General features: G+C 39.2%; 1 protein-coding gene across 1 annotated transcript; it reads left to right on the forward strand.

The window, feature by feature from the left end:
• Positions 1-568: 568 nt before the first annotated feature.
• rab35b (RAB35, member RAS oncogene family b) lies at positions 569-13,292 on the forward strand. Its single transcript, XM_028458309.1, has 6 exons — positions 569-889; positions 7,582-7,632; positions 7,721-7,844; positions 12,035-12,159; positions 12,257-12,381; positions 13,011-13,292. The coding sequence occupies exons 1-6, from the start codon at positions 838-840 to the stop codon at positions 13,137-13,139; spliced, it is 606 nt and encodes a 201-aa protein (XP_028314110.1). The 5' UTR covers positions 569-837; the 3' UTR covers positions 13,140-13,292.
• The last annotated feature ends 5,553 nt before the right edge of the window (positions 13,293-18,845 follow it).

Raw genomic sequence — 18,845 nt, forward strand, 5'->3', positions numbered from 1 at the left:
ACGTACCTGAAAACACTAGTTAAAAAATGCCATGAAGGCACAATTAACATGCCACTGTTTTAATATGAAACTGCAACTAAAAGAATTCATTCTCCACAGTCTGTGCTGTGGCTGTTTTAAATCTCTTCCAAACACTGATTTATGTCAACTTTTCAGGTGTGGTACATTTACTGTCGGAGTTTAGCACATGGCAGGTTAAAAGAGCAATCTGTCCAGCAGGAAGTTTCGCCCCTTAACAGGAAGTACAAAGGTCGGCAAGTCTGTTACCATGGTAACAGAGTTACATTTATCTTCAATACTTCACTAAAGTTTTGGTTCTTCTATACAGTGTTCTAGAATACATTAAGGAATGAGTATTAACACTACACTTTCCTATTTAATAATACAATTTATAGTTATAGTTTTGCCTTTTCGCTTTTTTCCGTTATTTCTTTGTCTAAATAAATTGTTTGTGTTATTTTTATAATACGGCTGTGGTTTAAATTAAAGCTAAATATTTCCCGATGAGGGTTTCCCTGAGTCAAGGCTTCATGACCGGGCCGGGACGCGGCGCTGTGACCGGAGCCTGCGCAGTGAGACCCGGCTACCCTGGGTGCAGCTCCACCGGAGAAGGAAGCGGAGGGAGAGGACTGCTGACGCCGCGAAACCCCGAAAACCAACTTCGCCGGACCGGTGGAGGCTCGCAGGGTCTCGGCATTGGTAGTATTTGGCCTCTTCCGCATTGGGGCATCCGGGGGTGTTTATTTATTTATTATACCGACGGGCCTGAGGGAGTCGTGGAGCGCTGACCGAGCAGAAGGAGCGGAACAAGGCGGGCGTGAGCCACCAGCTGCCGGCATGGCCAGGGACTACGATTACCTCTTCAAGCTGCTCATCATCGGTGACAGCGGTAAGGAGAGGTCGAGGATGCGGGACGGGAAGTAGGCCTTAGGGTGTTTTTACAGGGGTAGAAGCAAAAGTAAGGTCTTGTTTTTGTTCTGCTGAATCCTTGCGTGAATGGGAACAGCTATAATACATTCACACAGTGGGAGTTTTTGTGGAATCTGCAAATCAACTGCATTTCGGTGTCCGTGCTGGGGCGGATGATGTTTGTTCCGGGCTGTGCATGTCAACCATTGAGACCGATGTTACGCATCTAATGGTTTTCATGATAACTGAAGTCTGGCCGATGGTGCTACTTTTAGTTAAATATCTTCTTTATTTGTGACCCTAAAAACAAAACTAATTATTAATTTCAGACGGATGGATAAATAAAAATATTATTATTATTTTAAATCGTATTCCTAAAAATAAAATCCATATATTACTTTATTGCGGAGGAAATGTACAAAAATGTATGTGAATGCTTGGACTCAATTTTAAAGGATGGTCAAACAACATTTATTTCTATGGTTTGCAGATAGGTTTGCGGCACACTATCAGCTGATCCTTAAATTCCTGGAGGTTTTCAGCTTAGTTTGTTTGTGGATCAGACTTGTTTGTCCAGAACATCCCAGATATGTTGATTTTGGAGAATGTGAAGAATTTAGAGGAAACGTTAACTGGTTTGAGTGGTCCTCAAACCAATCCTGAAGCTGTATTGTCTTCTTCCAAGGCTGGCAGAGCTATTCCAGTATCCCTGACCATTGGGAAGGCTTTTTGTGGAGCTACAGAGGTTTAAACACAACATTCAGACATGTATTTTACTAAATGATGCCTTATGTGTCAGAACCATCCAACATCACAGGACAGAGTTATGATTTTATATATATATAATCATAATTTTTACACAGTGATGCTACATACAGTGGGTCTTCTACAGCCAAGAGAATAAAGTAGAAGTCTGTTTAAAAAAATGAATTAATAAACGATAAAGACACTTGTGTCCGTGTAGCACACCGCTCTGCGGTAACCAGCAGCAACCATTGACGCAGACGGAAAGCAGTCACCAGTTAGCTAGGGTACCCGTAGATCCACAACACCGGATACCGCCTCCGGACACCCGTAGCTAGCTCCTAAAAATGAACCGTGTTGTTAAAACATAGTGGGAAATGTTTGTTTGTACTGAACGTTAAACATACACAGTTATATGAAGCTCTTTAACGCTGGTTGTTTTGGTGTTTTTGTAATTTCATTGCTCAGTTGTGTCCTCTGCTAGCTGGAAGCTAGGCTAACTAGCTAGGCTAACTACAGTCGTGAAAGCGCTGGTTTGGTGTCCTTTCCTAACTGATGGTCTATAAACACGAAAACATGCTTGCTTAGACTGTAAATGTATCATAAATAACGAGTTTAGAAGCTTTGTTGAAAGGCGTGTATATTCGTGATAGTATTTCTAAACTGATTTGGCTTTAGTTCTCACAATAACCATTAAAAACAAGCTGTGATCCAATTGAATGAACGTTTCACAGTTACATGATAATGTGGTGCAGTTTGATATAAAACATTTATCATCCCTGTTCATCACTGAGAGAGCTGTGAAAAATTAATATTGTCAGGTTAATTTTATGTGTTAGACACTAATAAATTCAGGTACTGTCTTACTGCTTTACTGTTGAAAAAAGATTCTACGGCACTGCAAAAATACATCTACTTCAAATTAAAAGGTCATAAATACATCTACTTCAAAATAAAAGGTTTGTTCATTTGCTTTTTCTTATTGGTTACGTGGACATGATGAGTTTGAGTTTCTGTTTCAGGTTTAAAACAGGAATAGTTTAAGTACAGCACTAAAGAAATGTTTAAACACACAAACCCATTCAAATGATGTACTTACAATAATATGTTTGTCAGAAACAGGGAGGAAGGAAATTAAGATATTTATTTGTGTTTCTGAGTCTTAAAGTGTTTATAATTAATATACATGCTACAGTTGTGAGTATAACTACATCCATATAATAATGTGTGCATGTATTCTTCTGTGTGAATTTACAAGAACATTTAACCTTTGCGATAATATTGTAAAGAACTTTGTCACTCGAGTACACTAGGTGTTGATAGGTTGTGATTCAGTTATTTGAATTTCTTTATCTTTTTCATGGTCTTGTATTATTTCATCTAGGGATGCAGAAGGTGTTTGAGTACTTATATTTCTACTACTCACCAATAATATTACCCATTGACGCAAATTCAGAAAATATATCTGAAAAATTCAGAGTTTTGTGTGTATTGTAAATGTATTTAATTTATGAACACCGCAGCCACTCTGCGTACAGTGTGCTTATTCAAATAAACATGGTCACAGACTAATGTCTAAATGGTCAACTCAAGGCTACAATTGCATCAGTGCTAAATCTCCTACGTGTCAAATTATTATTACAAATTAATGTAGAAATTACAATTAGAATGATTAATTTAATGTAAAGCTTCACATTCTTGCTTGTTGTTTAACTTGTCTTTATGGGTTCACGCTGTGATATTTATTGTTATACTGAGTACAAGCTGCTCCTTAATATCATGAGATGAGCATTTGAATTGTTCATAGAGCTGGTTCGATGTTTGTCCCAAATATGCTTATAACAAGCATCGAGGCCCAAATAGATGAGATAAATAATGCATGAAATGGTACCGAGTGGTTAAAATAAAAAGTGCATGTAGTAGCTACAGGTGCATGCTAATGCTAACAGTGAGTGAAGGTTGCAGCTCCTCCCTGTGCGTTGTCTTGCAGCTCAGCGGTTTTGTGAGCGATCTTTGGATTCATTGACCATCGTTCAGTCAGCTGCTCCGAGTACAGGCGACACACACACACGCACACACACAGAGTCACAGTGTTTATCAGCATCTGCGGTGCCAACCATTCACACGTATTCACATGATCCGTTCAGATTGTAAAGCTATGATGCTGATTAACTGCACATACATCAAATAACTCACACACTGATAGTGGATAAACGGACTAAATGGTGTAAAACGAGCAGGACTGAAAGGATTTCTGATCAAATGTGACTGATTTCATCGATGTCGATATTCTGTTTCATTTCACTTCGGATCCCAAAGGCTTGTCTGTGTATTTCACTGATGCTGTGGTTTAAAGCGACCCCTGGCTACAAAGACGTTCTTGTCCTCTATGATCAATGTTTGTACCAGCTTTATAAAAACCATATTGAAATCTCTAAACTTATCTAGGTTTGTATGAAATTGGAATAAAATGATTTTCACTTGTAGGCCGCTATTATTTCTTTTGTTGCAATGCTGTCTGGGTAATGACGTCGTACCAGGCTCTGTCCCATTCATTTTACCCTACAATGAAATTGAATTTATTGATTATTAAAAGGGGCAATGCTGTAAATCAGCCAGAGTTAGCTAAAAGAGGCCAGTTTTCATCTGGTGTCTCTGGTCAGATTTTAAAAGGCAACCTAGAATGTAAAAAGTATTAAATACAACATTGACGAAAGAGAACAGTTGTGACACATAACAGAATATTGCTGATAAAACAAAGCACTAAGCCTGGACTAAAACTCTCAGAATATTTCCACACAGTGTATTACAACAGGAACACAGTTCAAACAAAATAGTTAATCCATACTTAGGTCTATGTCATCTGTGCAACCTTTTTAATTAGAGCCTGAGAGAGACATAAGCAAGGGGGGAAAACCCTGAAGACACCAGCCAAAGGAGGAAGAGGGAGGTCCCATTACACACAAGCAACACCTAATTACTTCAAACCCTCTCAAGCTTCAAATCAGATGTTTGGCTTCAGGTCATTCAATTCCACTAACTTGTGAACTCACATAGCCATACCATTGACTGGTCGCTATCATCTGCTGTACATGTTATGTACAGCAGCAGCATCATTGTTAAGCTGCACTTTTCATTTTTCACTGGATGATATTAGAACATTGTACTACCTACAGGAAATGTCTTTGCTGACTTTATGGCCGAAACTCTGAGCTGACGAGTTCTTTCATCTTGCTTTGAAGCCTGGGTAATTGTTTTCACTGAACGCCGCAGAGTGTGGAGCTCGCAGCAACCTGAGAGCATTTAGTGTCAGATCAGTCAGACATGAGGCGACAGCAGCACAATAGTCAGCCGCAGGCTAGCAGTGACATTGTCGTAGCGTGCAGTCACGGGTACTTGTGACCTCAGAGACTCGTGGAAGGGGATGAAAGTCGAGCTGCTTCTGACTTTAAAGTTTAAACCACCGTTGGTCGGACGTATGAGAGTTCAATGAGCTGTTGTGTAGAGACAAGGACCTGGAACTCTTGAAGGAACTTGTTTTTGTTTTTTCCCTTTTGTGTAACAAAAAACACACAGACTAATACCACCATAAAGTGAGTCAGGATGCAACCTGAGACTTTGAAGTATGAAAGCATTTAGCGCCGCACTGAACTTTATAAAAAGCTCTATTTGTTTGATTTTACTTGAGATTTGAGGTCAGAGATTTAACTTCATCGAGAATGTAAATCATGTGTTGATGAAAGCTGAGCTCGTGCCATTTAACCTGAACTGTTCAGACCTGAAGCAGGGTGACAGACTAAACCTCCGTTGGATGTCTAAGATTTAAGCAACCTTTTGAGATGGCGGTTTTTAAAAAGGTCGTCTTTTATTAAAGTGGCTGATGTGCTTCAAATTGAATAACTTTAATACTTTGTAAAGCTTAGACTTTCCTCTATTTACCCCTGAGGACGGTTAGTGAGAAATCACTGCTTCTTAATTCTTACCCTTGAAATGAAAACGACACAATTACAGGATGAGTTTTTTAATTGTTATTAAAACAATGAGATCTCATTATGTATATGTATGTTTATTTATTAGATAGGGACACTATAGAGCTGAGGTGTCAACATGTTTTTATCAGCTCCAAAACTAATTCCCTGACCTGGTTTTGAATGCATTTTAGATTTAGAATGGCATTTGTTATTAGAGCTGGGCGATATGGCCCAAAACTCATATCTCGATATTTGTTCTCAAAATGGCGATATATACCATATACATTTTGGTCATTTTAATTCAAATGAAGTCTGATCAGAAAGACAATTCAGACTCAGAGATAAATATGCTGATGCCAAATGCCACTTATTCACAAATAGTTGTACAAAATGTGCCACTTTGGGCTTTTTATCCTATAAGGGACAGCACATGTGAGTGAGTTCTGTAGTGTGGCTTGTTTAGGGGAAGGTCTGAGTTTTAGGACTCACTCAGAAATCCATCTTACCGTGCTTTTAATGCTGTTCTGAGAACCAGTGAAAACAGCAACTTCTAAAACAAGTGTTTTAAAACAAAAGAAGTCATAAAAGACAAAAATATCAATATAGGTAATATTGTAATTTTCTATATTGCCAAATAAAAAAAGTTGATACATCTTAAATCTCGATATATCGTCCAGCTCTATTTGTTATTCCATCGATTCTCCCGTAGGTAAAATTTAAAGTAAATAATTTATCACTGCCAACTCCAATGATCAGCACCCTATGTTTATGTGTAAAGTAGATTATTAATTTATGTATTGTTACTATTCTACTGAAGGACATTTTTGAACGTGTACTTTTTATTCACTAACTGCACATCATTGGTGAACATCGTGACCTTGTTTTCTCCTCCAGCCATTTCATTACTTTCATTTGAGTTCTTAAGTCTTATTACTTGCCCGAGGGCTTCGATGAATGAATCAAAAAGCAGACGATCATAAACTCCACAGCTCTGCCTCGAGCCACACTTTAAGGTGAGTGGCTCAGAAAGATCCTCATTGATCTTAGCACAGGCTGTGGCTTTATCAGGCAAGGAGTGAATGACCTTTATGAAACACCATGAAAGCCATGTTTTGTTTAAGAAGCCCTTTCTCACTGTGCGAAGCCTTTGATTGATTCTTTTTCTGCTGTTTGATGTGTGCTAGTGCAGTGCCCGTAGGAAGTATGTATTGTGGTTAAGTAGCTTTTTCATGGATGGCCAAATTAGGTTCTGTTTGAAGGTGGGACGTCAGGAACATATAGGTTTGTTGTGAAATGTATAGAGTGATAACTATTGTGTTTTCATATATTTAAATGAATAAATTGGGAAAAAGCGATGCACCAGCATGAAGTTATGCCTGGAGAAACACTTTGAGACACTCATGTTTACATGGGAGCATTAATTCCTCTGTAATTCAGAATAAAAGTTAAATCCTCTTGACCTTGTAAACACTTAATTCCTTTTGCAAATGTAATTCGGAATGAAACAAACACACACGGTTCACCCAAAGCAAGCCAAAAGTGAAGCCACTCCAGCGGAGTGTTGGTGCTCTGCTGGCCAGGACAGGCCGCATCCAACCAGACCAGCTGTGCCACTGATGAAAGCCAGCAAAGGCTCACCAGTCCTACCGCCACAGTGATGATGTCATCAGTCCCAGCTCTCCAGTGATTGGCTCTGGCGCCACGTGACTGTGCTGGCTCCACTCCTGGTGGACAATTTTAAGAAATAATTGTTGAACAGTATCATTGCAGTCCAAACAAATCCGACGTTGCACACCTTTGAACCAAGCAGCAGCCATGTTGAAAGTCCCAGGTCATTCTGAGCCTGATCTGCAGAGATATTTGAGGAACACACACACAGACAGTGATTGCTTGCTTTATAGGTAGATGAGTGTATGTAGAGTCCTTGGGCTCACGTCTCCTTGTGTTTCCTCCTCAGGAGTGGGGAAGAGCAGTCTCCTCCTGCGGTTTGCAGACAACACATTCTCAGGTGTGTCTCTCGGCAACAATTTCAACCTTTTTTTTACATTTATGTTGTTGAGAAAGACTAATTTATGTGTTTGTGTGCCGGCTCACAGGTAGCTATATCACCACGATCGGCGTGGACTTCAAAATCCGAACGGTGGAGATCAATGGGGAGAAGGTGAAGCTCCAGATCTGGGACACGGCAGGACAGGAACGCTTTCGCACTATCACCTCGACGTAAGTACAATCGGATGACAAAAAATACAGGTGTGTGGTCAGAATTCAAATGTGGAAAAGAATGGACTATTAACTAATTGACTGCCATTGATGTCTAAAGACGTCACGTAGAGTCTAAAGACGTCAATTGGTTTAGTAACGTTGACTGCCAAAGACGTCAATTGGTTTAGTAACGTTGACTGCCAAAGACGTCAATTGTGTTGCTAGGAGACAGTGTGACGAAGCTCTCACGTGAATATCAAGCTTGTACCATGATGTAGTGACCAACAGGTGACATGTAGGTGGTAGCAGCGCACCTTTGGATGAGAGATAACCCGTAATGGGCAGAGCTCAGAGGAAGAGGAAAAGAGTTTACGAGACAGAAAATGGCGCTACGAGAGTTGATGCTGAAGTTCCCAGCAGTGCACACTCGACCAGAGCATGTGTAGAACTAAGTGGACTATTGAGTGTTGCGATAGTGAGATAAAACGATCAAAAAAATGGGGCAAGCGGTGAGATTCGGCATGTCTGGGAGAAGGAGGAAGTGGCGTGTGGGGAGAATGACGGGGGGAGACTTGAAGCAAACAATTCATTTCTCACCCAGATTGCCAAATAATAACAATGTTGCCATCAAAAGCCTGGTTTCAGTGTTGTTTTTTGGTTTTATAGAAGGAAACGGATGTTGAGGTGTCACTAAAGCAAAAAGTCACTGACTTTTTCAGAAAAAAGCTTTTTTTTTTCAGCTTTTTGTCACAAACTGGCGATTTGTGTGAAATGTGCCTCTATTCAACTGCTGAGTACAGAAGAACGAAACAAGCTATAAACAGAATTTTTTTTTTTTTGATGAAAGTAGAGAGTCTAATCTTTCAGAATCTGATCACAGATTGTCATAGTACAAAATGTTCTGTGGCTCTTGAAAGATCAGTGAAAATCATCTAAAACGACTGGCATTATGGGATTGGCTGCTCTGAAAATGGCTGGCAGTAAATGAGTAAAGATAATAATACAGTAAATCCATTAAAAAAAAAAATATGCGTACTTTGCCACTTCTACGCAATTCTTAATAATATTTACAGAAACGTTCATGATATCAAAATACATTTCATTTTTTAAAAACTTCATTCTTTATTTGCGGCCCAGTACCCAATGGTACACGAGCCAGTATTGGTCCATGGCCCGGTGGTTGGGGACCAATTTTACTGTATTGTTGATTTATTTCAGTTTAGTGTCTGCTCGTGCAGTGTTAACAACACACTCAGACATTCATGTGATACTTTTTCAGTCCTCTGCAACTCGCATGTTACAGATACGTATAACACCCTTCTCCGTTACCACAGCAACTAACTGCGGAAGTCCATCACCAGTTAAGTTGGTCACCACTAAAATTATCACACTAATTTCATACAGAGTAAGCACCATACCAACAATAACAATAAATGCACTTTATTTATAGAGTTACGTACATACAATTAAATTCAAAAAGTGATGCAATGTTGAATCTATTAAAAGTTGTGGTTGTGTATGATGTAGCGATTGGACTAATTGATTCATTAATGGTTGACTATTGAAATGCTGTCAGGCCTGATGAACACTGCTCTGTTCTAATGTCACAAACAACTCACACATTATCTGTTTCATGTGAAGCTGCTTTCATTTCTACTGCAGCTCAAACCACCAGCAGCTCTTTGTGGTCTGCAGCTTGGCCGTGATATGAGGAAGCAGTTTAGCGAGAGCTGGAGTAAAAACTCCACTGGTTTGTCAAACTGGGAGGAGTTACTCAGAGATCCTCTAAATTACAGATGTGAGAGCAAAGCTGCCTCATGGCACGTTTCCATCTAATCGGTGATGCATCCATATGGATATTATTATTCTGACTTGTTTGGCTGAAAACTGTCAAACCCAATATTCTGATTTTTAAACAAAAAGTTTAGTTTCCCCCTAAAGGTTGATACGTTTTCAGAAAAGTACATTTGTTAATCAAGACGTTCCTCCCTTAAAGAAATTACTGTTACTGTCATTTGTTCACATATTTCGTGTCTTTTTTCACAGCCTGTGCAGTGGCTGTTTCATATTCCTTCATATTGCTTCTATTTTTAAATTAGGAAATATAAAGGTTTTTCCCTTTCCTGGAATTCTTCACAAAGGAACTCGGTACCAGTGAGGTGCGCCATGTGTTTTAGTTAGCTTAGCACATGAGCAGGAGTAAAGTTATGTTATCAGGTCAACATTTCAGTTGAAAATGTCTGAGGTCAATACAGAGCGATTAAATATACTGTACCATTTAGGCCTATAAGTTCTGCGACCAATAATAGTTTTTGGTGTTTAAGTATATTTCTCGTATAGATAGTTTATTTAATGTGTGATTTTCCTGCTTTCCCAAATCTTCTCAGTAAATACAGTATCTGTGCAAAGTATTGAACTTTGCGTCCGTTGGTACAATCATGCTTTGTACCATTGACGACCTGAAACCATCCAAACAATGTCAACCCTCAGCTGGGCTGTGTTTTAGCTGGTATCCACTACGCCTGTTATTTAGCTGCAGCTGGTTGTAGATGTTTAGGCAGATTGTTTGTTTCTATCCTAAACATACAACCACCAACATGCATAACATTTAGCCTTTGAGCAAAGAACAAAATGTTTAGTTTAGTGGTGTTTGTTCATGCGTAATCCTGAATGGATGTTATGGTTCTAGTTTGTACATAGAGTCTTTTTGCCTTGACAGGAACAGATCTATTCTTTATAAGTCTGTGCAAATGCAAAGGAACAGTTATTCTTTTATGTTCAATGTCAAGCATTGAACTTTGTTGTTTTATGTGGAAAATATCATGACCTCTTTTCTGCTTTGTTAGGTATGAAAACAAAAAAACGATGTACACACAAGTGTGAACTACAAATTATAATACATTTATTATACGGGAACTTGACACTGGCACTGGTGTCGTTACTCACGTACACACACATAGACAACAGTCCCCTTGTGTGTTTTCTGCAGAGGATGCAGCACATTTCACATGAACAAAACATTAATTAAACTGTTGCAGTGTCCACATTTCACTCAAACTTCCCCTGGTGGACAATCCAAACAATTTCAAAAAGTTCATGCAGTGGATATCAGTGAGTACGAGTATATCAGTGCAGTATCGGGGCTAATATGTAATTAGATTTTCCTGGTTTATTTATTGCATACAATTGTACTGGATTGAGATGTGTAAATGTTCAGCCCAGCTCCAATTGTTTGTGTTAAAATGTGACCCAGGTGAAAATGTAGTTGAACAGCTCTGATTTAAAGACTTTTAATTTGTGCTTCAGTTGACATAGAGGTTTTCAAATTGTGTAGGTTTAGTATTTTTCAATCTGAAATGATTAAAATGTCTCACGTTGGATCTGTCTCCCTCTGCTGGCCTTGTTGTTTTATAACTTTGTGGTTTACTTATACAGAATAACTGAACACTCCTCTATGTGTAAAATGTAGTGTGTACCCTTCGTTTTTTTGGTAATTCCGTTTCAAAAACCAAATCAAAATAACAAATAAACAGTGTGGTTATTTTGGTTTTACTGACTTAAAACCAAAACAGAAATGCAGAAGAATCAGAAACCAGACGAGCAGCGTTTCTCTGTTTTAAAATTAAATCTTGTTTGTGCGATATTTGGATATTTACGGGGAAACTATGGACGAGAGCTCCATGTTTTAAGCTCACCACACAGAGTGGACCCACAGACGGGGGGTACTCTTCTTCTAGCATGTTGTCCACCTCACACCAATGGCAAAGAGGTGTAATTTGTGTGTCGGAGACGTTTTGTTAAAGAGTTATTGATGCTGGAATTCTGAATCTGTGAATACTGTATTTGCCAACTTCACCGAACAGTGTTACGGTCCAAATAGTATCCAGATAAACTGTTGACTGACTATCTACTGTGAGGCTGGTGTGAAGAAAAATAAATGTTAGAACTTTTTGACACATTTGACACTTTTGCACAAACAATTACAGCTTTTTTGAGGGTAGTAAAAAAATTGCCAGTAACGGCAGCCGTCAACACAGACGGAAGTTTATCACAAGAAACAACGAGCACCAGTAGATTCATTACACCACATCTGGTTTCTTTAATCGCGTCATGTACATGCTTTTGGTAACATCCATTTTTGTATGTATTTATAACGTTTCAATTCACCAGTTCATCGGTAATGTGACTTATGCGTTGTGTGTGTTTAGGTACTACAGAGGAACACACGGGGTCATCGTGGTTTACGACGTGACGAGCGCAGAGTCATTTGTCAACGTAAAACGATGGTTACATGAAATCAACCAGAACTGTGACGATGTGTGCCGAATATTAGGTGAGTTTGATGGTGTCAACACAACCCTTTCACCGCCATCGCCTCGTTCTCCTTCTCAGAAGCACAGACTAATCTGTGACACGCTTCTTCCTCTCAGTGGGAAACAAGAACGACGACCCAAACTCAAAGGTGGTGGAGACGACTGACGCACAGAAGTTTGCAGAGCAGATGGGAATCAGCCTGTTTGAAACGAGCGCTAAAGAAAACATCAACGTTGAAGAGGTAACGCACGGACATGTGGGCTATCAGCTGCTCTCTGAGCTTTAAACCACAGTAGATCATCCTCTCATCTAATACAGATAGAATATATTTGTCGATGAGGGAAACGGGACATACGTTTAAAACACGTAGACTTATGAGGCTACAAAGCTGATGGATATTTGAGCTGCTTTTTAGCTAAATAATTTAAATTCACCTTTTACCATTGCACCGAAAACATCTGGAAAGATTTTAGATTATTTTATTTGTTTCTTTGTGTCCACGAAACTGAACGAAAAGTCTGTAAAATTAGAAAAAAGCCAATGAAACTGAAAACTCCAAAAGCTCAAATCTAAAATCATTCACGAAAAGGACAAATCCATCTTTTTACTCATGAATATAATGTATAAATTTTGATTTATCAATTTGTGGTAAATTTAGGTTGGGTAGGCGATTTTCGAAAGCCAGCATGATTTTGAATGTAGCCTCCCCAACGGCTCCGCCTTTACCCCCCCTTTAGTTTTTTACCTCCTCGGTTAATTCAGCTTTTATTGTTTCATCTGAAAAAATCCTAATACTGATGATGAGGGTTTCTTCATTCTGTTAATTCACTGTGTGTTTGCGTGCGTGTGTGTGTGTGTGTGTGTGTGCAGATGTTTAACTGCATCACGGAGCTGGTTCTTAGAGCTAAGAAGGAGGTTTTGGCCAAACAGCAGCAGCAACAACAGAACGACGTGGTCAAACTCACCAGGAACAGCAGACGGAAGAAAAAGTGCTGCTAGCAACCTCTGCACCTTCCTCACACTGACACACACACACACACGATGATGGGACTTGGTGCATCTAAATTAAAGAGCAAACAAAGTTTATAAATATGCAGTGAAAGATTAAAAAAAAAGAAAAAGAATAAAAATGAAAAAAGTCCCTTTTGGACAGAAACGACTCATGAAGACTTTAATTACAAATGTACAGATTTTATCAGATGTCAGATCGTTTTATTCGGGCATGACAACAAACCCATCCACTCATCAGTGTCTCATCTCCTTGTTTCACTGCACAGCGACGCTCCTGAGGAGGAGGAGGAGGAAGGACTGTCTTTGTTTCCTTTAGTTTAGTTCCTTTTGGGAAGGGGAGGGGGGTCATGTCAGTAAAATCATGAACTGCTAGCTTTTGTATTATTTGACTTGACAATGGAATTGATCACATGATGAATGGTGGTGATGATGATTGGTAGACGACCTTTAGCAACAAACCCAATGGACAGAGAAGGGGACTTCACACTTTTTCTTCTTTTCTTTTTTTTTTTGCCAAGCCCCCCCCCCCCCCCCCCCCCCCCCCCCCCCCCCCCTCCACCCATGGCCTCTGTAGTGCTGAGCCATTCACACCTAGTCCAACCACTCCTACAGCTCTGCCTCAACCTTCCTCTGCAGTTTGGTTTTAAACCTTTTTTGTCCTGTTTTTTAAACCGTGATGCTGCCAATGATGAAAAAGGAGCTCAGCGACGCCTCCTAAAGACTTGTTGCCAATGTCTCCCTTCCCCCATTGGTTAAGAAAGGGCGACTGAATCGGGATTTCACTGGACGTTGACGAAGCTTCGCCAAGAGCTTCACGAATCCGGTGAAACGTCAGTGCATCTTAACCAAATCCTGTGGATCGTCTTCAACATATCAGCGTCACTCAGAGAGCGGGGGACTCGCCTCCATTAGTCCAACGTGTCACTTTGTGTGAAGACAGTTTGAAAAAAAAAAAAAAGGTGCGTTCACTGTCCAAACTGTCCTGTAATGCTCTGAAGTCTTAACATCGTGTCTTTGGGTGTGGAGGAGCTCCAGATCTTCTTCACCTCTGTGAAACTTAAAGATGAGAACGCACCGTCACTGAAAAATAACGGACCTTTATTTTTCCACGTTTCCTTTTTGAATTGGGAGAGAAATAAGAGATAAACGCAGAGTTTAACGCTCAGGATCCTGAAACGCGTCAAACGTCTCCCTCAGTGATTGGTCTTCATTATGTGTATGTATATATAGATATATTTGTGTGTTTATATTCGATATAGAGCATACACACATAATTAGCACACGGAGTGCGTGTGCATGTGTCAAACATGCCCCCCCTCCTTGTGTGCCGTGGTTAAAATACACCCGTCAGCTGTGGTTTGCTGTACACTGGAGAAAAAGATGTACTATTAATTTTTCCCTTCATGAATTAATAATAATCAGTAATAAACGTTTTAACAGAATACATATTGGAGGCAGAAGGACTGATGTCATTTGTCAGCGACTGACCATTTAAATCTGTATTTTTCTGTGAATAAAATTGGGACGAACAGTAAACCCTGGTCTGTGTTTGTGACGAGTAGAAAAACAAATGTAACTGGAATTAGTGGGAGGAACATTTTCTAATCTTTGATCCCATTAATGACTTCTACCACTATTTTAATCCATCAAACACAGGCTAAAAGACAAGGAACTTGCATTTTCATGTAAGCTGAAAGTGCAAATCAACATATGTGACTCATCCTTACCCCTTCCATTGACCTACCCTGACTCCCTCTTCCCTGTTCCTCTCCCCTTCACCTAGGTGTAACACTGCCCACTCTTTTTATATTCTCTAAGGTTTTTTTCACCCTCCGAGTCCCTTAAGAAGTGCTGGTGATGTTCACAATTATGCAATACAATAAATGTATTTATTTTCAATAACAAAACATGCTTTGTTGTTGCAAAAAGTTTGCACTGCATGTAGTTTTGACCTTCGACAGCATTTGCAGTAAAGCAAAAATACTGCCACCTAGTGTTAGAAACCTGAACTGTAAGCATTCAATAGGACATTTGAAAAAATATATATATAATGTAATATTTGTTCTTCCTCCATAAATGTGATAATTTTAACTGTCGGGATTCTTACAGAAGCACTTTTGGAAATTTCTGTTAAAATCAGGTCAATATTAGCGATAATCCTTAATTCGATCACCTTTGTCATCGGCTCACATGCTGCAGGCAGTGACTCAGCAACTTTCTCCATCCCTCCCTGTGCTCGGTCCTTACCCAGTGTCAGTCCTGTCCTCCCACCGTGCTTGGCAGGTGAGACCTGATGACCTGTCGGTGTCTGTGAAGCTCATCTAGGTCATGTTGATTCACGTTTCTGGAAGTTTACGTCTTGCTTCAAGATAATTTACCTCTCTTTTAAGAGACTTCTTCAATTTGTGCTTTTTCATCAAAAGGCCTGATAACTTTAGTTCTTTACTTTCTCATAGAGACACTGAGGATTCTGGGAAAGCATCTCAGCTCTGTACTCTTTGAGTGCGCGACTCACTCTTGGGTCCTGATCCACCAGTTGGGAACCACTAACCTCTGCTTTAGACACTGAAGCTCTGGTGGACACAGATATTCAGGAGAAACACTGATGGTAAAATATTTATTAGTACAAAAAGAAAAACTAAGACAAATACAGTTTCATGAGACGTAGTTTGAAAAGTGAAGCATTTGCTGAGCGACAAAGTGCCTTTAGTCTGCGATGATTGAAACTGAACGCTGAAACACTCTAAAAGCAGCGGGTACAGAATAGAGTCTTCCTGATGAGTCTCTAAATGCTACACCTTTGAGTGTATTGATGGATAGACACGAAAAGTATATAAACAGGGTCTGTTGGTAGCACGAGTCACTACTGGTCAGAGAAAGATCGTATTCATCTGTTCTTGTTTATGGAGCTGAGTGCAGAACTCGTCCTGGGTCATGGTTCTACGTTATGTTCTTGTTTGGATCTGTAAAGCATGCACACTACGTGCAACCGTATTTAGCGCAGATCTTCCTGCCTTTAAGTGATTTAATTCTGTTGCACGTGCAAATTCCCAATAGTTTTGGAAGAATTACTCCCTGACTTTGTTAAAACCAGCATTCACATGATATTGTACTTTCATTGCAATTTATGTGTTTGGTGGAAATTGGACTCTTTCATGAACTGAGTTTCCAACGAAACATGGTAAATACAACTGAGTGGCTTTCTAGCGTTTCCGCTGACATTCTAAAACTAAATATTAATCATCCTCTAAGGCAGGGGTGTCAAACTCATTTTAGTTTAAGGGCCAAAAACGCGATTACATTTTTTCAAGGGCCTCTTGTCGTGTATTTTTCAATGAACACAAGCAATAAATCAACTTGTTTCATAATAAACAATTTCAGATTGATTTAAACTTTAAATAAATATAAAATATAAATTTTAAAGCACAGATTACAACAATAAAGCAAACAAATCTGTGGCTTTACCTCTTCAACGTATCTAACTGACTTCACGTTTCATGAAACATGTAAACATGTGGACTGCACTTCTTAAACACTCTCTGAACTTAACAGGACAGGACAAGGCAGGACAAGGAAAACATTTAAAATTGGAGCCTTTGCGATTAGAAAATTGTGTTGTTTGATATTGCGATAATATCACAAATGCAGTTAATCGTTCAGCCCTACTTTACATTGCATTATTCTTTCACTCCACCAACAGTGATGGGTACCTGCCCAAGTTTGCACTTCTAGTTCCAAAATGGACATTTATTTATTCTTTGACCAATTTTTATTTAATTTGGGGAGATTTTGTGGACTAATTTGAGGAAAAATTGCAGGATTTTGGAAAAAATTAGTCTTTTCAATGACAATTACAACTGAATTATGTGGTCATTTACACAATGATTCATGTTTTTTCTGTCATTTTCATTTTCTCCTGTGGGCCGAATGGGATGCTCTGAAGGGCCGGATTTAGCCCCCGGGCCTTGAGTTTGACACGTGCTCTAAGGGATCACAGTCCTATTTACTAGTTAAACTAAATTATGAAAAGGAATACATGAATAAGGGAAGTCAGACAGCAGAGAGGTGTGTTTATTCATAATACTTTAGTTTTGAATGCTTTTTATCCATCAGTAGGTGTTCTTTGGTTGGGATAGAACAGTTTAGATTCTTATCAGTGAAGAATTGCTAATTAAAGTTTCTCACCAGTTTTGACTCGTGCCATCACAAAGAAAGTAAATACAAACAAAGCATGAGCAATCAACCCTACAGGTTAACATAGAACAGTGGAGAGGTTTTCTACAAACAGCTTATGACTTTCCTTCATATAAATATATTTATCCAAGCCTTTTAGACTTTATAAAAATCACTCTTTGGGTTGATCCTCCCAGACAAACAGAAACATGTGCATAGGTGGAGCTCAGCACTCGCATGTGGAAGCTCAGCAGCTCACGAGAACGGAAGTAGAGCTTTGACAGGAAGAGGCGGAGCTTCCATCAAACCGCTGCCTCAGATTATGCTTAGAATGAACTCAAATGTTGATCTATAAATGCATTGCTTGTTTGATGATCAAGCAAGTGAAATAAACTCTGAATTACAAAAACCAGTGGGTTTAAATAAAGAGGAGAAAAACATCAAAAACCTGAGAGTTACCAGAGTCTGAGTTAAACTAAACTGTTAAACTTCAAATTTGACAAACTGAACTTTTAAAAAGTACATCAAAGTATGTTCTAATGATGAGATGAATTAATAAACTCTGACTTAACAAAGCCCAGGCTGAGAAACGACATGTGGAACATTCAAACCCATGATCTTCGAGACTGGAAATTCAGAATTTAGTTTATTAAAATCTGCGTTACACAAGCTAAATTGAGAAACTCAGAATTGCTAAACGTGAAAATAAAAACCTGTGAAACTACGTTCCTACTGGATCTAAATCGACAGACTTTAAGAATAAGATCTTGTGAGTTAAGTTTAACTCTGAATTAATCAATGTCTATAGGGTACGTCATTACAGATATCTATCCTGAGTTTTTGTACTCTGAATAAAAAATAGTCTCCCTAGCACTTATTTGTTAGCTCAATTTTGTGAATTCTGAGTTTCGACTTCCATATTTCAAGGAACTACTATTAACAAAAAACTAATTCAGACTTTACTAAACCTGCTCTCTGACATGAGTTCAGCCTCCTTCTCACGTCCATGTAAACATTTGGTCAACTTGGAAGATGACTGACATCACGTAGACGTTGGAGAATTTTGTTTGTTCGTCACAAACATGAGTTTCAATGTGAAGCAGAGAAATAATGACGATACCCGCACAAACAGCGTGAATGACCTTTGACCTCCCACAGGCTTATCCAGGCTTCAGGGGGAACACGGGGTCACGTCTGTGTGAAGTATTTACACGTTTATCCCATTCAAACCAGGAGATAACGGTTACCACAGGGACACAGGGTGCATTATGGGACATGTAGTCACCAACATCACTCGCAGGCAGGGTTGGGGTCAATTACATTTTTCAGTTACAATTACGTTTTCAATTACCCATGTTTGATTACAATTCAATTACGATTACAGTGACCGGCATTTTTTCCCAATTACAATTAAATTACAATTTTTTTTTTAAATCCTCAAAAAGTCATTTACAATGACTTTCTCAATTACTAAAGTTCAAATACAATTGATCACAATTACTGAGTCTGAAATAAGTAATC

Source organism: Gouania willdenowi, chromosome 9 (assembly GCF_900634775.1).
Source record: "Gouania willdenowi chromosome 9, fGouWil2.1, whole genome shotgun sequence".
In the NCBI taxonomy this organism is placed as follows: Eukaryota; Metazoa; Chordata; class Actinopteri; order Blenniiformes; family Gobiesocidae; genus Gouania; species Gouania willdenowi.